This window comes from Copadichromis virginalis, linkage group LG18, assembly GCF_057382275.1.
Source record: "Copadichromis virginalis isolate Kocher_CV1m ecotype Utaka linkage group LG18, C_Virginalis_male_GT1.1, whole genome shotgun sequence".
Taxonomy (NCBI): domain Eukaryota; kingdom Metazoa; phylum Chordata; class Actinopteri; order Cichliformes; family Cichlidae; genus Copadichromis; species Copadichromis virginalis.
In genome coordinates, this window is record NC_140635.1 from 7,286,761 (window position 1) to 7,309,873 (window position 23,113).

Below are 23,113 nucleotides of genomic sequence, written 5' to 3' on the forward strand. Positions count from 1 at the left end.
TTAATGTACCTAACTGAAATCTGTGCATTTTACCTATTTTTCTGGCCTTTCGGGAAATAAAATTAACTTTATACCCGAGTAAATGAAAATCTACTTAAAAAAATAGAATTTTTAATGAGGTCTTGGTTATTTTTCTTTTGGGGAAGGACAAAGCCTCTTTGGATAAGCTTAGGGTTCAGTATAAACTGATCAATAGAATAAACCTTAACTTGTATGGTAAATGAAATAACCACATTCTACCGACTGATATAGCTAGATTGTAACAAACTGGTCCAAGTCGAGCACTGATTGCTAAAATAGATTTTTCTTTAATTGATTTAAGTTGGTCAACTTTAGTTAAACTTTACCAGGTGCACGTGAAGGCAACATATGACCGCGCATTAGCTCAGCAGAGAGAGAGGGAGAGAGAGGGATTGGGATCGAGAGAGGGAAGGAAGGAAGGAGAGAGAGAGACACAGCTAAACAGGTGGTCTGAAAACACGCAGAAAACAATGTCGTCCGGCGGGGAGAGGCGGAAAGACCGTTAGCTCTCGCTTCTGTGAAGGAATACCGGGACAGCCTCGGAGCAGAGCAAACGAAAAACCCATGCTCCTTTTAATTTTCTCGCGGATTTCTCCTCCTCCTCTCTTCTCGGTTTTGCTCCGAATCTGGTGAAGATCTCGGATACTAAACCATGAAAGTCACGGTGTGTTTTGGCAGGACCCGGGTGGTTGTGCCGTGCGGGGATGGGAATATTAAAGTCCACACACTCATCCAGCAGGCTGTCATGAGATATAAGAAGGCTATCGCCAAGGTGAGTGGCGGCTACTTTGTTTTCTTGCGGCTTTTGTTTTCCTGGAAACAATATTGCGCCGTGCAGGCAGGCTCTGCGGGCACGCTCAATATGGCGCAAAGTTCACACAGATGCAAAGAAGAGGGAGTGAACAAAAAGAGGGGCTTGTATTTACTCTCTTGCGCTTGCTTTGCACAATTTGCTCATCTCCAAACCGTGAGCGTGTGTGCATTCGCCCGTGTGTTGGTGCTTTCAAAGAAAGGCGCACCGCCATTGTGGTTCTTGTGTTTGTAAACCCACAAAACTTCCACAGGGATTTCTAACTGCGGCACACAACACAGCGGTCCGCGTTTGGCTGCAACCTCGAAGCATAAAACGTGAATTTCTAACGCCGATCTGGGCACGCACTTTTTGTAGACTTCGCATCCAAGTTGCAAGTCCACGGGGTCGTGCCTCTGAAAGTTGCCAGCAGAGATTAGCCTACTAGCGAGTTAGCCAGCAGGCTGCAGGAGGAGGACTTGCAGGACTGAGGTGATTTGGCACCAGGTCAGTGCAATTAGCAACTGGAGAGGCCTAATGTATATATCCCGTTTGAAGAAAGGGACTAAAGAACCACGTTTCTGCTCTTTTATTTGGTTCATCATAGTGGCTTGAAGGTTCAGTTGGTATGTGCAGGTAATGATGGAGCAAATCAGCAATGCAAGAGAAAATAGGGAGAGGAAGATCACACTCGGGGACTTTTTGAAAAGTTATGTAAGGCTGTAGGTAGAATCATCAGAGAAGGAGCTGTCTTCAGCTGCACGGCTGGGTGAGCAGGCACTGGGCCCTGCAGGACGGACAGGGAAACTGCAGAGCCAGTTCCAGCTGACTGTTGGGAGATGTGATGGACCTGACACATAAATCATGCAGATAAAATGGAAAGAAAAGAAAATTTGTAGCTGCAGATAACCTCTGAATTATCTTAGTGTTCGAGGTTGTCTAGTGAGATAAGATGATGCCGGGGAACAGCAGGATCATAGAATATTGTTTCCAGTAGCGCTGACCATTTACATCATCATAATCTGATAAATATTCACTTACAGTGTTGAAATATTCAATGGAGTCATGGCTTGGAGTGACTAAAGCTTTTACATATTCCTGCTTTAAGAACACTTTTGATCCTTATGTCATTCCCTTGATGGATATTATGCCATTAGTTGGTTAGATGTTACAGGTAGTAGTTTTATTATTATTCCAGCTATTTCAAAGAATTGAAGTTGCTGCAAATTATCAGTGGATGTAATTTGAATACTTGTGAATAACGGGCTAGTCTCCTTTAAGGAACAAACCTTAAGCAGCAACTCGGGTTTCATAATTTATGAATGCTTTTCCCATCCGTGTGCTAAGTTTAAGCTCATCTCTTTCTGCTGTAATGATAGTGACCCACCTAGAAGTCCTACTGTATTCTCCTCTCCCTCTCCTTTTGAATAATTCAGCTTCAGCAGCCAGGATAAGATCTCTGCATGTTGAGAGGCAGGTTTAAAGAGTTGCTCTGTGAACCTTGTGTGCTGAAACAATACTAACTCAGTAAAGCGTTGTGAAGAAGGTTGAGTGACGTGCAGGATTGGAGCATTTCTTAAATAGTTTTACAACGTGAAACCTTTTTTATTTTTTTTATTTTATCAGTGGCATTTTTCCTTGAAAGCAGGCGTGGGTAGTAGGGCATGAGCTGCAATGTCAAAGTGGAACTGTGTGATTAGCATGATGTTATAGAGGCTGGTGTGTGCAGTTGTATTTGTCCCATATGTGATTTCTGTGACTGGGATGTAACAGATTTCCACTGACTTTCAAGTTTCAGATTGCTGCAGCTGTAAGACAGAAAACTAGCCAGCAAATAGGCTGACACTTCACTTAAAATCTAGACACAATCTTCTACACCTCTTCTAGACAAAAAGAAAGGACAGATTTTCCTCGTGAAAAAGTACAAAATTTGCTACCTAACCCAAAAGCAGTTTGAACAATATTATTTTCTTTGTGATTATTGGGGAGATTGAATCTTTGTAAGATTCTGAGAGCATAGATTGTGTTATGTATAATGTGCTGAACCTAAAGGCTGACTTGACTTGTAACACAATTTGTAAGGTCTGGAAAAAATCCCATTTAAATCAGGCTTCACAGTAGTAAGGTTAGATTTATTGCCTGGTGCTACACATGACTTTTTTTGTGGTTACTAGCTGAAATTGTTGTTGAACTTGGCTAGAAGCTCACTTAACTTTAATAGCTATGTTTTTAGACTATTATCACAATTTAGCAAAGGGCGATCGTCTGGAAAACTCGACTTTGCCGCTTTTTAACGCCAGTCGATGGAACTGTGGTGGGAGCGGTGGCACCGAGGCCACTTTTGATCTAAATAAAATAAACCAGAGCTCTTCACGCACTCCTCACCCACAACTTTAAATCCACAACACTTTAGTCACTTTATCCTCTTATATCTGCGTTTATTGCTTGAACCCCACCCAGCCCTTTTCGTCGCAACCTAGCTTTGAGCAAGAGTCTCAGGAAGTTTGTTGGCCACAGATGTCGTGTTGAAGATCACAGCTTTTTTGCTCGACCCACCTTTTAATAAGATGACCAAATTTATGTTGGGTGTTTTCTCCTGGTTCACTGTTTGCATGGACCTTCTTGTAACTTCCCCTGTCATTAGAGAGGAATGCTTCCTGCAGAAAAGGGAAAAGCGCACTTCTGAGGGCCTTTTGCCATCTCATAAGCATGGAATTAGAAAGATGAGGACACAAGGATAACTGTTTACATTGTACAGTGCTCTCACTTAGACATCTGACTGCACTCGAGAGCAAAAAGCTTTAATTTCTCTCAACGCCTAGGAGAAAAAATATTGTGTCAGATGATCTTCCACTCTCATTTTTCCTTCCACAGATCATAATGCGGATAATCTCTAATGTTCACCATTTAACCAAGAGTGTGGAAACAGCTTTTAAATATTAGACCCTGTGCTTGAAAACTGATGGTGTATTGCTCCAAACCTTAAAGGGGCTGGAATGTTGGCATGTCAGGAAATTTTTTGATAATATTTTTTGTTGGATTGTTCCCAACGCCCACAATCCTCCTCTAGATATCAGGTGTCTGTTAGGTCATTTCCACACGAGCGCACAGCCCACGAGCATGTACAGTTTCACACTGCTGATGCTTCCTCTGGCAGTGTCTGGGCTATTGTGTTCATACTTGACCATTGAGGCAGAGATTTAACATGACGTTGACCTGTTCCAGACAATAGAAGCAGATGGCTTAAACAAATTAAAAAAAATATTTCCCATTTATCTCAACTGCAAAATGCTGATAAGCACACTCATGATTATTTCATTACCAGTGGCATGTATGTAACTAGAGGAAACTGGTCTTTAGGGCAGGGCAATATGGCCAAAAATATTTATTACGATATATATTTGAAAATTTGCAATAACTGTATACTGACAATATAATTGACACGAGACAAAGTACTTTACAACTCCACAACTTTATTAGTTAAAAAAAAATCAATTTATTTTCACTTAAGCAAGCAGCTGTTCTTTGGCCTCACCACCACGCTAGTTGAAGCGGACGCCTCTTCACGTGCTTTAACTGCTTTGTTGTACTCCAACAACTGCTTCTGCTTCAAACACATTAGTGCTGTTAGCTCGTTAACGCCGTCCAGCCCCAAGCACGGGGCAATCCGCGGTAACTCGTTAACGGAGATTTGCCGGGTTAATGCAGTTATGGCATTAACGTCATTTTACCGAGATTAACGCCGACAGCACTAGATGAAATAGGTTTGCGGTAGGGCTGTTCGATATAACGTTATATATGGGATGACGATATAAAAACATCTATTGTTTCATTTTACGCTATTGTTTGTTTCGTGGTGTCGCAAAAAAAGCTGTTTACGGCAATATTTTTTTTCATCGTTTTGATGGACACTGCAGTGTCTATATTCATCTCTTAAAGTTCTCTCTTTCTCTTATATTTAATATAGCCACACTACAGACGGACAAGCGCCTGTTTTTATGCGTTGTCGTTAGCAACAACGACGGTAAAACCATCGCGTGTCTGCTTGTTTATTTTCTACATAAACCTTTCACAATAAAGCTCAAGATCCTGTTGAGACTTTTCAAAATAAACTGAATCACGTGAAAGAGCAGATTATTTACGGATGAGAAGCAAAAAAGAGCCGCCAGGTGCTAAAAAATAAACCTTAGACTCAAACGTTAGAACAGGCGTTTCCCCGCAGCACGCCGTGTAATAAATACTCACAAAGAACATGGCGGCCGTTACAACTTATGTCTAAAAATGTCTCGTTTCATACATCGATTACAACACTCGACTCCAGGTACACGACGCCCAGCTGGAAACACTTCAGCCAAGCGAGATTTGCAGAATTTACAGAAAATGTTAAATTTTTGTGATTTATATCGTTATCGGACGATAGATGTCTTATATCGGTGTTTGAGATTTTGGTCATATCGCACAGCCCTAGTTTGCGGTGTTTCCTCCCTTCGCCACGACGGCCCGCTTGCAGCATGTTCTACAAAAAATTGTGCTTTGGTTGCACAAGCTAACATATGGCCCAGCCCTACTGGCCTTTAAAAATTATGGATTTTTTTTTGGGTGGGGGGGGGAGCTTACTTAAAAAAAAAAAAAAAAAGGATATAAAAAGGATAAAGGGTTTGATCAAGTGTCAGAGTTGACACTTTGGTGGAAAAACCTCCCTCAGTGTGGCTCAAGCTCAGAAAATCATCACATTTGAGCAGCTGTCAACTGCTGTTGACTGAGCCCAATCTGTCGGTTTTTTCCTTTTAATCTTATCCTGATGTCATTTCAATGTGCTTTAGTGTGCTCAAGATATTACACAATTCATTACACAAATGACTGTTTTTAATTAGTGTGCATCGGCCTTTGATGGCTGACTGAGCCTGGAGATATGCGCTAGTGCGTGTCGTGTGAGAGTTAACCGCCGCTGTTCTGGTCATACGCTAATGGATTAAAATGTTTTCCACTAGATGTATTCTTCATCTTTAAAGCGAAAGTTACAGCTATTGAGGCTGGCCCCATTTTTGTTCAAACAAGCAACACAATTGCATGCATGAAATGGTACATTACGCTTGGCATGGTATCGATGAAGGATGGTGTCATGTATCCATTGGAGTGCAAAGTGTGAGCAGAAAAAGCCTGAATGACAAGTGTGCTCTGCTAAGGCAGCATTCACTCAGGGTTTGTTAGAGTGAAGTGTCTCTGGTCTGCTTTTGATGTGGTTTATTCTGTGGGTTGTTTCCATGTGATTCTTATCATTAAAGTTCCTTCTGTTTGCCACAGTCGTCAAACACCTAGCACCTGTTTTGGCATATAGCAGTTTGCTTGATCACGTTTTGCTTGTACGTCAGTAAAACTTGTTTATTCCTCCTGTTTTCTTGCCAGCTATGCAAGAATAGTGTTATTGATGTTATCGGGGTATTTCCAAAGTACTGACTCAGTTTGACATTATCGAAACATCTAAACAGTACGTGGTTATATTTGTTTGCATATGGGGCGTGTACGTGCCAAGCATACTTTGAGCTATTTATTCCAACTCTGGCAGGAAGATGAGTAGTCCTTCCTATCTAAAGCGATATTATTCAAGTTCAGGTTTCAGAGAAACTTATCTAACCTTTTCTATCCATTTCCTGACTGAGGCCGACGTGCGCAGTCAGACTGGACACTAACATGTGAATGTACAGGGAGCATTAATGCTTATCCAGGCAGCATCGCTTACCTGAACAATTTCCATCAGAAAAGAACCATATCCTGTTTAAGTTTATGTGGAAAGATCTTTATGCACTTCAGAGACGTTGAACTGATTTTTGTCCTTGGAACTAGCTAAACCTAAAGATGTGACTGTGCAGTAGCTCTCCCTCGTGTCAGGTCACAAACCTTAAAAATTTTACAGTTCAACTGTTTGATCCTCATGTCACCAGGCTGTACCAGCCAGGGTTTCCTGCTTCCAAAACGAGCACAGTGCAGGATTAAAAGCTTCGCTGATGATCCCCGGGCCGCTGACTTTGCCCTTGACCAAACTACTGTGAAAAATGTTCTAAAACATGACCTGGCACAGCGTTTCATTTCCTAAAGGAGCCTGTTAAAGACACGCTGGGATGAATGAGCGGTTGAAAGAAAATGAGCAAAGTGAGGCTTCCTGTGTGAATGTGGAATAATAATAATAATACAAAAATCAGGTTGAGATGATCCAAGTATATAAACAGAGTTTTTGCAATTTAAGAATTTTAAGTGTGAAATCACTGGCTTTAAACAGCTAAAGGGATGGTTATCGAGAGCAGCTCGTCTTTTTTCCCAGAGGTTGTGAGAAAGTCTGCCCGTTCTGCGTCACATGATGACGCTCACGTTACCACTTTTCCCACTGTGCTTCTTTGCTGTGCTGTGCATTCTGAATGCTCCACCCCCGTTACAAAACGCTGCTTCACTGTAAGGCATTATACAAGCGAGCTGTTATCCTTATCATGTTGCATATCGTGACACTGATGTGATTTAGAAAATAAAGAAAATAAAGAAGAGTCACTATCGTCAGTTGCCGCTGGGCTTTTCTCAGGAGGAGACACCCCAGCAGCACTGGAGTCACTATTGGGGAAGAACAACTGTTTAGGCGGAGAGGGAGCGAAATGCTAAGTATGAGGTTGTAAAGTGCTGACTGCAGAGTTCTCACATTGTGGGAAGACTGCTGCTTCTTTTGAAGTTCATTTACATTTCAGAAGTTAAGCTCATGTTGTTATCCACAGCTGTTTACTTTAAAGTTAGCACATGAATATTAAATTGACACTTCTTTAAATTGCCTGTAACACAAGAAATCTGTGTTAAGACGCACAATCATTAAGGCAACCCCGACAGAAGATTAAACTATTGCTGCAAGTTCAAATGGTTGTTGGGAAAACTTGGTGAAAATCTTTTATACTGACAAGTTTCATGGGGTTATTTATAATAATTAACATTATATTGACATATAAGTTTTTTAAATTGACTTTCTTCATCATCATTTTCTTAGCTCAGGCTTTATGATGGTTTGGACATGTGTAAAGGAAGGACAGTGGATATACTGGACAAAGGATTTTGAATATGGAGCTGCCTGGCAGGAGGAAAAGAGAAGACCTCAGAGGAGGTTCTTGGTTGTCGGTGTGACAGGATGCTAGGGATAGGTGTGATGGAGGCAGGTGATCTGCTGTGTTGACCCCTAAAGGGAGCAGCTCAAAAAAAAAAATACTATCCTAATATTATTCATTCTCGACTTTAGGGTTATCTCCTTGTAGGGCTCTGGAGCTATCCCAGCACAGCTGCTACATTTTAGATTGCTTCCTAGAACCACTTGAATTTAAGTGATTGTGTTTTCATCTTGGACCTCAAACTTGCTCAGAGAGCAACTGAGCAGCCTATCGTGTTGAGGATCATCACGAGTGCTTAGTGTTAGCTCTCCAAAGAAATGTTTTTGTTAAAGGGTTCATGGTCGCTTGTAGTTTTCTTTTCCCCCCCAAAACTGATGGGGTTTTTATTTTGAATTTGTTCCCTGGTGTGAGGAGGCCAATTCCGACTTCGACTGACCATCCTGATGAATCTGAAAATGCATTTGGTGGAAGAAAAACCTCAGCTGCGGCTAGCATGCCATTCTGCACAGGGCGTTCAGCCACGCCAGTACAATCTTAAATATAATCAAGATGAAATTTCCATTGAACTGGTGCCATTTCAAGTCAGTGGATGAGATACAGCGTGCGTCACAGACATGCGAGTGGCCAGGCTGGCAGTTTCAGGGAATGCAATTGAAAAATGACAGCCCCTCTGGAAGCGGTGTGGTGGTGTCCAAGGACACAACCTTAAACTAGAAACCAAATGTAAATAAGATGCGGTTTTTCAGTTCTGTGAGCAGATGTTATGGTGCAGCTAATAATCTTCTTACTAGTTGTATTGGGAACATTACCAATACATTGGTATTCAGGATGTAGAAGAACTGTAGACTTTAGATCTCAGATTTCATATCTCAACTTCAGTTAGATTTTAAGGCACTAATATTAATACTTAAATATCTTCAGGTGCCATGGTGCTTTTCAGGTTGCTTGTTAGGGTCTGAAATGCCTTGGGGGTGTAGGTGTTCAGCTGCATTGCACCTTTTTTTTAAATATTGCGGTAATTGTGTGTCAATGTGTGGATGTGAGAATTAATGCAAGACTGAATGTACGCTCAAATGTAACTATGAACGCCCTTGAGGAGAGTCTGAAAATGTGCATAATCCTTGTCCCAACTGGTCAAGGATTATCACATCATGCCTCACTCTGTGATTTTAGGTTCTTGGGGAGGAGGCCTTTTAAAAGTGGCCTTTGGAAGTACCTCTAACCACTTTGCCAGCTGGCGTGATTAGATGACACAGAAGCATATACTGCACGTGACCTTTAGACTTGACTCCCTGAAAACCTGACTTTTATTTATATTTTTTTATAATTTTCCTCTCGATCACTTGAAGAACACAAGATGAAACTTGCCAACTGAACTCTTGAGCACGATGGAGGGAGGCCTTAGTTAATAAGGGAGCAGATCATGAGACTTAATAGCACAGAGAGCTTAAAGTTGAGAGAGTGCGATGTAAACAGATTACTCGAACTCTGGCTTGGGTCCAGTCGGCCGAGCATTGGCAGCCCAACCATGTGAAGCAAGGTCTGCTCCATATGGAACTGCAGACAGAGTAGGCCATGCAGACACAGGCTGACAGCAGCCTATTTTAGGTGATGGATGCTTCAAAAATTATCAGCAGCACTCGAAGATCTCTTGATGAATGCTTGCATCACAGGGTGGTGTTTAGAGGTCAAAGATTTTTCTTTTCCCCGCCCATTCTGTTCAGCTGTAGGCTTTCTTCCATAAACAAGGGAAGAGCCTGAATGTAAACTTGTGCATGGAAGAATGACCCGGAAGCTAGTAAAAAAAGTTTCTACATCTGCTCTCATGTTTTTGTCCATCTTTGTCCGTCAAACTTTCTGCTAATAGCCAAATAGTTTCGTTATGAAAGAGAGTGTTCACAGAAGGATGTTTATGAAAAACCTGATTGTGTGGCTGAGTGTTTTCAGGAGAATAAAGTCCTTGTAGAAGCTGAAATCAAGAAAATGTAATGGCTTGAGTGTTAGATTCTCCCCTCCCTAAGTAGAGCAACACTAAAGCTACACTGTGTACGTTTTCTAAAACAAATGGACCCATAAAACATCTGGTATGAAATGAAAACTTAGCAGTCCATGTTATTGAAGCCATTAGCAATTTGAATGATTGCTTACAGAACAGTGTCATTGCTTGTACTGAGAACACTGCGCCATATTCATCTTTGTGCCTTTTTTTTAAAAAAATTTTAAAGAAAAATTTGGTTCAACAGTTGACCTGCAGTGAATTTACACTGGAGTTCTGTGGCTTCAGCCTCAGTAACATTTAGACGGTCTCAACTGATAGTTATACTAAGCTGGCCAAGTGTAGCTGGGTACTCATCAACTTTCTCCCGTAATAAACGCTGAGGTTTCATAGCCTAGACGACGTCTCGTAGAGCAGAAAGGAACAATATTCTCTTTGGACCCCGAGCTGTTTGGGCAGAGTGTGGAAGGACCTTTTCCTTTCTCTGGTTTAAAACTAAGCAAAGATTGTATGTCTTGCACTCTTTCAATTTTGCTTTATGTTATAAAAGCATGTGAACCTGCCTTTGGAGTTGCATCTGGCTGGGAGAACTGGTCGCTCACATCATTTTCCTAATTATAGGGCTGCAAATCACAAGATATTGTTCATTTTCCATGTTGAATTTGCTGATTATTTTGCTTTTCATTTCATTGGTTTTTTTAGGAAAGTAAGTCAAAAATGTTTTCTTTTCACAAAACTGCTACATTTGAATTTTCTGTCAGTCAGGGTCTTCTGTTCTCCCATTTCAGCTCAGATTCAAGTAGAGCAGAACTCTCTATAACTGCTTATTTTATGATCTATTGGCCTGTTGTGGTGCTTGTTAGCAAGAAGTGGAGTCCCTATCTGCCCTCTACTACTTGCAGACTCTGCATGATTTGCTTTAGAACAGAGTATCAGATAAATGTAAAATGAATGTGCATTTGTTTTCAGCGTGCAGACTGGCCTTGTTCATAGGATGACTGTCCCTTGTCCATTAAGTGGACAGACACCGACTGAAATGTCAAGGACTTGCTGTGTGTGGCTTGCTGAGCACAGGGAGAGGATTGTCTCTGAGGAATGTCAGGACAGTGCAGCTCAGATGTAGCGTATCCCTCAGTGCAACGTGCTACAAATTGGATGTTTGATTAAGTCAGGAGAATATTCTTACTAAAACTGTTCTCTTGCTTTTCTGCTGTTGACCCTTTATTTTTGTTCAGATTTTCCAAAATCTTGTTTTGCTTCTGTGTGTTGTTGCTTTCCTCTGGAATTCCCAGTATAAGTGTTCTTAGAAGGTAATTTTATTTTCCCCCTCATAACAGACTTTCTCATTCTCAGCCAGATGTTAATTACTGGCAGCTAAGTGAGAAACCTGGTGGTATTGTGATGCAAAGTGCAAAGCTTAGACTGCCAGGCATGTTCTCCATGGAAACCCAAATGCATTTCAAAGGGATGGCGGGTACTGCATCGGCATAATTCATATTTTTGAAACATGGTTGTAACCAGAGATAAATGCAAGGTTACGCTTTGTGCAAAAGAAAATTTGATGTTGAGCAGAGGAAAGAGGAACCCACATTAGCATAGCACAAATGATTTATGAGTGTAGATTAATGATGTCCCTTTAAATTGAATTCAGTACTTAGGCTGATAAGGCTTTGTCTGCTAAATATAGGACAGGCCAAATGAAAGCTGTGCCTGTGACAGATGATTATTGGCCTTCAAGCAGAGCACAGACACACAAGGGCCTTGAACTCCATTCTTCATCCTCTCCGGGATGACTGTAGGAGTGTTGCAGTTGCTTCTGGTGCAGTTGACAAAGAAAATGGATGGAAAGGTATCACCTGATGCCTGATTCTAAAGACTAGCAGTGTAGGTCGTTTTTAAAATAATTTCATCGTATTAGTCCTGTGAGCTAAAGCTGAGGAGCTGATGTCCGTGCAGTAGACTGATGTCAGTCATCTGGAGAAACCGCTCTGTGAGATCGGCATGCTGCTCAACTGGAAAAACTGCTTTCTGCCTGACCAGTTAATGTACAACATTTAGATAGCGCCACCAAGTGGGTACTCAAGCTAACAGAGGGCCTGCAATTTAATTTTTTTATCCTGTCAACTTTGTCGACTTGTGTTGACGTTGCCATATCAACCTTTCTTGTGCCGTTTGTGATTCACAGACATAAAGTGCATGATCGAAGTGCATATTAAGGTTGTACTAGTTCAATTGCAGATTTTTGCCAGTACCAGTTACGAGTTTGGATTAAGAAAAACGTATAAAAAAATACCAACAGAGGCTCTCAAACTCTCACTGAGATGGTTTCTGTTGAGGTGAACAGTAGAGGGATCAACTGAAGGCCTAGATGCATCTCTCAGGTACTGTGTTTGGTCTTTGCACGATTATTTCTCAAGGACATGACTTTTAGATTTATTATTTTAAGGCCTGCAACTTTGTTTTTGTCCTCTACTTGTCCAGTTCCTCAAAATTTTGAAGGGTAGTCTGCACACAGCCTTTGGAGAATCACCTTATTGGTGTGAAAATACGACACATTTCAGTTATACCTGTCAAACTTAATAGATTCAACTAAAGAATTAGGAATGTTCGTGTTACAGACCTTCAGAAAGCCGAGAGAGCTATTGCTGAAAGCTACTTTTAAAAGTAGTAAGTTTCATGTAGTCCCCGTGAAACAGTTTGTTGCTGGAGGAAGCCACCTCAGCCCAGATGGCATCGAATTACTGGTGTATCACAGTGGAAGATGGGTTTTCCTGTCTTTTCTCGTTAGTGGGCAGGAAATTAGTGTTGAGGAAATGCATGGAGGGGGGTGGCTGTGCTTTCAGAGAGACATCAGAGTCATTGAGAGTTCAGTTTATATACTGTAGCCATTTCAAACTCTAATTTGATTAATGGTGAATAACTGACCATTGTTTTGCTCTGGAGAGCAGAAGGGAGCTAAGTGTAGCTACTAACAATGAGGAGGATACAACAGACAATGTATATAAATATCACTGAAAAAATTTAGATATTTTTATGTAACATAAATGAAAGACATTTTTGGTCTGTTGTGAGTTGGTGAAACCAGAAACGGTGTTCTCCAAGACACAAGAGAGAACAGTAGTGATGCTGCGGTGAAGGAACATCTGAAGTCATAGAAAACAGTGGCAGTTGTTTAATTGTGATCCAAGATTTTTTAAAAAGACCTAAAATAAGGATTAAGAGAAAAAGAAAAACACCACAAATAAATGCATGTTATTTTACACCAGCTGGTGCTCTGTTAGGGCTATTTTAGGAAAACTACAACGAGTTCAATAAGTGAGATATTTCTTACTGCAGAGCCTGAAGCCAATCCAGAGATGAGATATTTTGGGCTTCATTGGCAGGTGTAATTTGGTGGCAGTGGATTCTGCTGAAGTTTCTTTCTGCAGGAAGGTTTGAGTTTTGCTTAGTTCACAGAACGTTGCAGAAGAAAGGAAGTGATAAAAAACAATAAGCTGGAAAATGTAAGATTTGCTAATAAAGTAGCTTGAGAGAATCTTCTCTGCACGATGACCAAACGTTCCAGCGTTTCCCTTTGTTGCATAAATGTTGCACGAAGTTGCATGCAAAAAGCAGCTTGACACATTCCCTCTAAAATGTTGTGGCTTTTACAAAGCTTCCTTTTCAGCTTTGTTCTGTAGAAACGAGTTAAAGCTGAAGAAAATGATTTCTGTAATAAACTGTGCATTCTGAATACTTCTGACTTGAATGCAGCTTATTTTACTGCTGTCAGCAGAGGCAGAATAGGGCCTTCGCGGGATAAAAAGCTTACTGTGTGAAAGAACTGTGTCAGGTTTGGCCTGGGACTGCTGCCTCTTTTGACATGATCGAACAAGATTGTGTGTGTGTGTGCATTCAGCTCTCAAGTTTGCCCTCTCGCACACATGAATTAGGACACCAAACCCAACACGCCTGGCATTTCAAAGAGGAGGCCATTTGTTGAAGACAAGTGCCCCATTTAGACTATCCTGATCCATGTATTGAAGTGTGCCCAGAATCGCAACCCTGTAGGTTGGACTTCAATATTCAGTTGCACTCGTGTCCCAGTAAAGGAATGTATGAGTTTTATCTTGTTTTAGGAACATCCTTCTCTTCATGCAGAATGAGACTTTGTCTGCAAACGAGAATCCATACGCTGGCTAAAGGTTTCTCTGCTTAGGGAAACAAGCAGCCATTTATGTTGAAAAGTCGTAAATCCAGAAGTGGGAAATTGATCTGCTGTAAAGGCTTGTAACTACAAATCACTGCATAGTCAGCCTTGTTATGGCAGATATTATAATTGTATTTCTCAAACTGTGGTGCTGATGGAAGTGGCACAAGGCTGTACTTCTCCAAAACGGCCTCGGAGGGGAAGTCAAGTTGATGGTTGTGTTGAAAAGCATTGTCTGTCCCATTGTTCCAGCCATCAACTGCTGTTTAAACTTCGGTGAAGACGGTTTTGTGACCTTAGCTTTGCTGTAAGCTCTTTTCACCAATGAACCTTGGACATTTTCAGGAGAATCAGGTTTGGCTATTCTTCACGTTTGTTGTTTCTCACATGTAGTTCCCAGAAGAAAGGAAGCATTTGTAGCTGATGGTGAGCTCAGTGTAGTCTAGGTGAAGGAGTTGTTTCAGTGGACCACTGACACTTGCTAGCATCAGAGTATTTGCTGCGCTATTTGTACATTGATACAATGTAATTACACAGGTTTTGCACAAAGGAGCCACAGCATATTCACATTGGAGATTTGGATTTTCACATGCCCCTCTTTTTGATTTCAAGTTGAGGCAAGCATTGGATATGGTTTAAAAAAACTGACTTTAGTCTCATTGTATTTAAATGCCCTAAAAAGTTATCTGTTTTGTCTTCAAGGTAATGTGTGTTTTTAGTACTTCTATCCTTCATTTTCTCAGCGTCACTCCCCTTTTGCCCGATTATTAAAGTGGATTTGGTTGTGGGAATCTTATCAGGTAGTGTGATTGGTGGTGGTGTGGTTTCATTGTTGCTGAATATTATCGCTGTGTTGACATGTGCACTCCAAGGTGAGTGCACATGTCAACAGAAACAGTTCCAGCTCCAAATGACTTGATTTACATTTAAAGTGACCCAAGCTTCAAAGTTGCACGCTCTACTTATTCCCCAATTACATGCCCACTGCAGAAGCCTTTCCTGCTGTGTCACAACAGGAAAACCCTTCAGGCATTCTCATGATGCTTGGCTCTTTCTGGTCCTCACATGTGGCCAGATTCCTTAGTGAACCAGATGACTGCTAAATGTCTTTCATCATAGTCATGGTCAATAAACTAGGGTATGCTTGGATTTATCTACCCTCAATGAAAAGTGCATTTAAGCTTATAATTGTGCATCACAAGAAGCTGATTGGTTCTGATTGGTAATCATTTGTGTTTGCTGCTCATTTTTTCTTTATTTCACAGTCAGCAGCTGCAAGTCTGTGTTGCTCTTCAAAATTCATGTGGCTAACTTCTTTTACCCTGATGCTGTTTGCTGATGTGTCCACCGTTTTAAAGCTTAGTTGAAGCTTAGTCGCAAGTGAAGCTGTGTGAAAGTCTGGCAAAGAGCAGGAGATGCTGCAAATACCTCTATCTCCACCATCCAGACTCCAGATGGATGGAAAAGCCTAACCCCTGCCAGAGTTTGGAACCATGTGTGCTGTAGTTCACTTGGTTCTCTATAAAAAGCTCCTATTCCATGTTTGTAGAGAAGATTGTGCACCCATCAGAGACTCGTAAAGAAGCTTTTTTTTTTAAAATATAAAAACCCCGCATTTCATGTCATTGTATAAGGAGCACATTCACATTGGAGATCTATTGATCTTCATATGGGTATGATGTATGCTACCAATGCCTTTAGCAACAAGAAAAATTGATTCTCTAGATACAAAACTTTTCTGCTATCATGTATCATGTCCGTGTCTGTTGTCTCATTGGATCAGACAGTGTCCTGACCCTGCAGTTTATCCTCTTACGTAACCAGCGTTAGACTTGCAGAGGGTAAATCAGTGCAGTGAGTCCTGCTTTGAGCATGCTGATGCTATATTGTTGTTACTATGGAATAAAAATCTAAATTGCAGTTGGGTTAGAAATGCTTAGACTTTAAGTCACGTGATGCTAGCGACCAAAAGCAATGTTTCATTTCTTTTTTTCCTTCTTTTTTTTGCCCCCAGCCCTTGGTACATTTTCAAAGATCATATTAAGCAACTGATGTTTAGGAAGTAAGTAGGGATTGTTTTTCCTCGATTGTGTCCTAACATATGTGCACACCTTGATTAGATCAAATCACAAATTTTATTATTTTTGTAATGCAGATGTAAATTACAGCCCTGAGTCATTTCTGACCCAAAGTCCAAATGGATATGAAATACTTCTAGGGTTATGACTGTTATTTCATCATACGTTTCAGAGAGCCAAAGAAAATGATCTCCTCGCCTCTCTTGCTGTAACTAACACCCCCCTTCAACTTCTCTCCAAAGGAGGAAACGACTGCAGTTTGCATCTCCGTCTCCCAGCGCTCCATCCTCCATGCTTTGTTACCTCCCCCACCATCTGCACAACCCACTTCTTGAAACAACCCCCCTCCCATTTCTCAGCTTTGATCCACATGGGCCTGTGCTTGAGCTTTAAACGGTGCAGCTCTGCATCTTTTTCTTGACACGTATGCACAAAGAAATGTGCATTAGTCCTTTGGAGTAGCTCTATATTCGTATATTCTTTCCTCGCATTTTCTACATATTGTTTTTTCAGTCCTTTTGTTGTTTATTTGGTTTTTTGCCAGTTTTGAAAATGCATCCTAAACTTTCTTGAGGATGCACTGATCTTGTTTGTCATCATTACAAAATGATGAGTGCAGATGTAGCTTGGAGGCTTATAGGATGTTGCCCGTGCACCTGTGGATGGTGAAGGATGTGCTCCAGCTGTTGTAAAGAGGTTTTGCCATCTTCGTTGCAGAATCACCTCTGTGTAGCCCCGATGCTCGACACTTGGGGATGCACACTTTTTTTCCCCCCCTGTGCCCTTCCATCGCCTTTTCAATGAACTGCTCTCTGTTTGAACTGCATCCATAAACATTACGCAACGATGTCTGTAAACCATCAGTGACTGTACCGTACTTTGTTTTCTGCCTGCCTGGGCCTGTCTGTTACATTTGCTGTTAGCACAAGCCTCTGTAGTCCCCATAGATGTTAACTCCTGGGTCCCTACTCCACACCTTGGCCATGCACTTCTGCTCACACCACTAGAAATGACGTAACGCATGCGATCAAATTGGAGATGTCCAGAGCAGACTGCATCAGACCCAAGCATTTTTATAATCCCTATACACATTTGACATATTGTCAATATTGCGATGAATATTGTCTCTGTCGATCAGAGACAGTATTCTTGCTGCAGTCTGCTTGTGGGCACAGTTTAAAAAAACAAAAAGGGGGAAAAAAAAAAACAGAACAGGAACTCTTGAACAGGATATCCGTTATTTGACATCTGGATATCTTATCTCCATCGGAAGGCCAAGAAAAAATGGCTGTTGGGTTCAGATGTATAAATCTTAACCTCCTAGGACCTGGTGTCCACATATGTGGACATCACATTTTGGGTTATTTAGACCAAAATACTCAATTTTGCTCTACAAGGTCCTGATATCCACTCACAAGGACATTATACTGCTACTGTTCTATCAAAATTTTAAACGAATATCTTCATATGTGGCTCTGATTTTTCATAAAAACAAAAATAAGGTAAAAAAAAAAATCAGGTAATTCTTTGTTTTTACATTCATCGGGCCCCAATCAGCCCAAATATCAAAGAGAAATTAAAAATGCATGCTGTGGAAGAGTTCGGGTCTTAGGAGGTTAAAGCCTGATTGAGTGCTTCTTTGAAGCCTGCCAACATGGTGAGGTTTCTCACAAACACACACGAAAACACCCACACACAATCAGTTAACAGTTCATGTTGTAAGTTCATGACAGAGGTTACAGTAGAGTAGTTTTTTTAAAAAAAAAACATATTTCAACAATAATTTACAAATCTAATGCATTTGTTAACCCTAATAGGCTGCCAGAATAGACCAATTAAATGTGACCTGCTTCTTGCATTATTAAGATAGATCTATTGTTAATGAATGCCTCTTGCCAGTAATCAGGATATTGACTTTGTGAACTTATAATCAGATATTTGGAGCACATGTAAGCGCACTGTTTCACTTGTTAAAGCCCCTACGACTTAGTTAATATCCACCTACTCTTGGTCTGTTGGCTTCTCACAGTGATCCGCTGTTTGTTTTGAGCAAGCATCCGTAAGCCGAGGTCAGGTGCAGTCTTGGAGCTGCCATAGATGCACCAAATGGCAGTCCTGGTTTTTGTTTTTTTGTTTTTTTGTCTTTTCAAATTTGTCTTTTTTAAGTTTAAGTATTGTAACTTGTGTTCATGTTGTTATCATCATCGTTATTATTATTTTTTGCTTTCTCTTCAGTTCAGACATTGATTTATTGTGTCGTATATTATTAAATATTTATAACTTACTTCACTGTCAGTAAGTTTCCTATAGTAACATCTTTAAAAATGTATTGGAGTTTGAAAGGTCTTGCTGTGCTTCTCCACAGCGGAACTCTTCTGGCAGCCCGTGCCTCCCTGTGGTGCAGTGAGCTTTTATTTTGGCAGGCTTCCTCTGCATCCCTCTGCTCTTCCACTTATGGATAATAGGACATATCTCAGACCACTACAAATAAGCCTCCTTAGTTTTGCCTTTTCCATTTGGTGAGCTGTAATCTGATACGGCTGAGGCCACTGGCAGTTATTCCTCTCCACTGTCAAACTGTCACATGACGCTGGCAGTGAGAGCGCTGCTCCTGATTCTGTGTGCGAGTCTGTGTTTTTCAGAATAATCCCATGCCACCGCTGTCTGCCTATTGACCAACTGTTCCTACAACTTCTGCTCTTGCAAATCCTCTTGTACAACATCTCCCAATCCCCTGGATAACATTCAGTCTTTATAACTGGATCAGGAATTGTATGTGAGTAAGTTGTTTTTATTCAGACTGTTGTCACCAGCTGCTTTTATACCCAAACTACTGATTTTGATGTGACTCATCCCCCGAAAGACTCCTTGTCATCTCCTTTTCATTTGGGTTGGGAAACAGAATGGCCAAGGTGTGTGCCGCTTTGGTCATAACATGTATGGACCTACTGGAGCACAGTATGGCTACAGCAGAATTCGTCCACATCATGGAGATGGCAAAAACTTTAAATGACAGCGTTTGTCTGTTAGATCACTGCACTTCAAAGAGGTGTAAGCGTGTGTGCGTGTTTTCTTGAGAGGTGTGAGTTAGATGTGTGTGTGTTGGAGCTTAATATGAAACTAGGGCTGCCACAAACGATTATTTTGATAGTCGACTAGTCACCGATTAATTTTGCGATTAGTCGACTAATCAGATCATCATCCATTGGACGTAAAACGTACAGCTTATTGCACCAGCAGCATCTGCTCTTATATAACTATCATTAGCTTACAGCTTTAAGTGTTTAAGGTCTGTGCTAACTAAAAATAAAGACAAGATGATAGTTTATAAAATTTTAATGAAATCTGCAGGTTGTTTCAGTGAAGTTTAATAAACTCCTTGCTATCTAAAATATAACGGGACACCGGAGTATATTCTCGAGCATCTCACACTTCTGATGATCAGCTGTCTGCTTGATGTTTATTCAGCTGTGTAAAAACTATAACTTTAATCTCAGCCAAACAGATTTACTCAGGAACAAATAAAATACTAAAAAAAAGCCAAACAATAACATTTTTAAAGTTATCTAAGTGACTTGTATATGTTTAACCTGAGTAGCAAAAGACGGCGGTGGGTTTGAAAACGATTTGCCGGGAGTCCGGTGTTCTCACGGGCTCTAGTGAGCCTTGACCCTGGCTAGCTATCGAGCTAGTGGGTAACAGACATCTCCGAAAACGTCGGAGCGCTTTTGAAAATATGTGGTGTCTTGATAAACTGAGCAGATATTTGAGGTTTACACAGCTACATTCTCGCCTGAAAATATGTTAAATGTTTATTTTGTGACCCAGAAAGAATAATAAGAGTAATATTAAAACTAACTAGCTGCCGCCATTGTTGGAAACTGAGCTGGGCTGCTATGAATTCTGGGACAGAGCTACTTAACGGCAGCTGGCATCCTTGTACATGCAGTGCTGCCATCTTCTGTTTCAGTCTTCTTAAATCCTACTACTTATTCCTGCGTCTTTTGTGATCTTACAAAGATTCAAATGACGCGTCGACGATTTTGATAGTCGACGTAATCGTGACTAGTCGACTAATCGTGGCAGCCCTACTTGAAACCCAGTCTGGACAACTAGAACTTGCAGATTCAGAATTAATTTTCATTTGGCGGTGGTGTTGGTATGCACATGCACATATGGACGGATGTGTTTGTGCATGCAAAGCATGCCCAATGTTTATTAAATGTTTTTGAAACTAATGCTATATATACTCTGTGGCAGTAAATAACAGCATCTCCAGTTAGTGGATGGACTTGTGCTGCACCTTCTTGGACTGCAGCTGCAGATCTTCTTCCCCCATGCAACTTCAGTGTAATTCTCCAGCAGCTACAGGTTCTGGTTAGAATGGCCTTCCAGCTCTCTGCAGAGTGAAGCCTCTCCGACCACGAAACAAGAGGCTTTCTGGAGAAGCAGCTGAATGATACAATAGCAGCCTAGTCGTCAAAGAGATGGTAAGGACCAGAGCTGGTTAGTTGCTTGTAAAATGCTCCCAGATGGCAGTATAGTCTGGTAAATAAAATGGAGATATTCACTGAGTTGTAAAATGTATTTGGAGTCATACATATACATTCATACTAAATCTGTTTTTTCCACAAAACCTGTTGCTGGCACTCTTTTTCTTTTTAGAGAAGAGATCAAATGATTTCACATGTATCTCTGTCAAACTGGATTGTTGATCTGCTTTGGTCCAGCACTGTTGAAGCTCTTAAGCTTGATCCATTTTAAAGCACCTTGGAACTATTCCACAAAATAAAAGTTCAGTAAAATGAGAAAAGGGGGGCCTTGTTGCCAAGTAGAGCAAATAATGGTTGTCAACCTTCTTCTATGCAAGCCTTTGGCAAACAGGGTAACATGAGATTTACCAGTTTTATGCCCGGTTCACATCAGTTTTTATAACAGCCAGCATGCTGGAAATAATGTTGTTGGGTGTTGTAATAAATGTAATAAAATGCTAATAAATTGTGTGAAGCCTTGTTTTAACTAGCAAGAACTAACATTTCCATTGTTATAAAGCAGTAACACTAATGTAAAAGCAAAACCTTGAGAATTTAGGAAGACCCAATCTAAAATCAGTCCTGCCTCCACAAAGGACATAATGTAGTGGAAACACTGTAAAGAACAGGCATTCAAACACAGGCAGAAATATGTTTCTAAAAATAAAACAATGGCTGTTATACTAATATCCGTCTTGCATTTCTGCGTTTCTGCAGGATTCGTTTATCTGAATTTTCCTGGAGTTTGTGCTTCGGTTTTATAAAAAAGTCAGAGGATATCAGAAAATGTTTTATTGCCTCCGTTGTAAATAAATAAATGCAAGCGAAATGGAACAGATATATTTTCCAGCTGGTGATGGAAACCATGTGATCTGTGAAAATCTTTGCTTTTGACTTCATATTGCCACAGATACCAAGTAGAGGATCTGATAAAGTCCCAAAATGTGTATTTCCACCCCACCTTACTTAACTGACCCTCCACTGCCCCATTATGACTACCCATGGAGAGAGGGTGTAGGGGCCGTATTGGAGTTGGGGCCACTCTTTCCTAGGAAGAGTGGTGAATGACTGTTTGGGCCTTCCACTGTTTATTTCATGGTTTGATTGGCTGAAGTGAGAAACGACAGCGATGATGTCATTTCAGTCTCCATGGTTTTGGTTTGTTTGTCATCCAAACCTGGGATGTGTCGGTGTTGGAGATGACCAAAGCTCTTCTTGGCTGAGCTTCTGTCAGTGTTGGAGTGGGGAAAGCCAGGATTGAGACTGAGCTAACAAGGATTTAGAGCTTTAAATGTTCGTGCCTTTGAAGAGCAGTTTCTGAAAACATTGACGCAATGATGCAGTTACTGTTTTCATGAAATCATCATGGGGCTGCTTTGAGACTTAACATAGTTTTGCACCATAACTATTGCCACTTACTAATCTATTTATTGTTATATTGCCCACCTGATGTGAGTTTAGGGAAGTTTGTCTCCAAAGCATACATAATGCGTAATAGCAAAGCACTCTTTGCAGTTTACATCTGCTGTGAGTTGTTACTATTGTGGGCTCAACCAGCGTATTCATTTCTCAGCAGTTATGTTGCACTTTTTGGTGATTTGCCCAGTCATCGGGGTGCCAGTATATTAAATGAATTAGCCCGTTGATAATGAAATGATAATAATCACAAGGTACATATCTCAAAGTCAAAGTCAACTTTATTGTCAATTCTGCCACATGTACAGGACATACAGAGAATAGAAACTACGTTACTCTCAATCCCTAGATAAAATAGCAAATGAACATTTAAATATAAGAGTGATTAAAAAATGCAGGTAAAATAATTAAAAAGTAAAAATTTAAATAAATACAATACAATTTTACATATAACAAGAAAGCTATACAATATACAATATAATGGGTAAATGACATTGGGTGTAAACCAGGCAGAGTAGTGCAAATCTGCTGTCAAGTAATTTAAAAAAAATGTTGTAAAAGTACTTATTTCAAAGAAATACTTCCTGGTTGAAAAGGAAAGATGAGAACATTCAGTTCATTAGATGTGGTGCATGTTATGGCTGTCAGAATGGGCTTTTAATCACGCATGAGGGCGTAAAACAGGTTGTTCTGGAAGGTAGAAGGAAGTAGAGCTGGGCGATATATCGAGTTTTTAAAAAATATCGATATATTTTTATACGAGATATAAGATGTGACAATATCCTTTATATCGATATAGTCTATGTTACGTTATAATTATACTTGTGGAGCCGCAAGTTTGCCTCTCTTTCGTCCACTTTCGTCTTTACGCAACGTTACTCGGCCTCGCCTCTCTCCTTCACTGAAGACAACTCCCCCTCCTCCCCCATCGCTTCACCTGCAGGAAGCGACAAGA

The 23,113-nt window shown here is 40.7% G+C and overlaps 1 protein-coding gene across 6 annotated transcripts in view; it reads left to right on the forward strand.

Annotated features, from left to right (window-relative positions):
• The first annotated feature begins 421 nt into the window (after window positions 1-421).
• The window catches only part of pard3ab (par-3 family cell polarity regulator alpha, b), a 285,627-nt gene continuing 262,935 nt past the window's right edge, over window positions 422-23,113 (forward strand). For all 6 annotated transcript variants that reach the window (XM_085439578.1, XM_085439579.1, XM_085439583.1 and 3 more), the window contains exon 1: window positions 422-793. In XM_085439578.1, coding sequence (XP_085295704.1) covers window positions 674-793 — 120 coding nt within the window. In that variant the 5' untranslated portion in view covers window positions 422-673. The remainder of the gene's footprint in view (window positions 794-23,113) is intronic.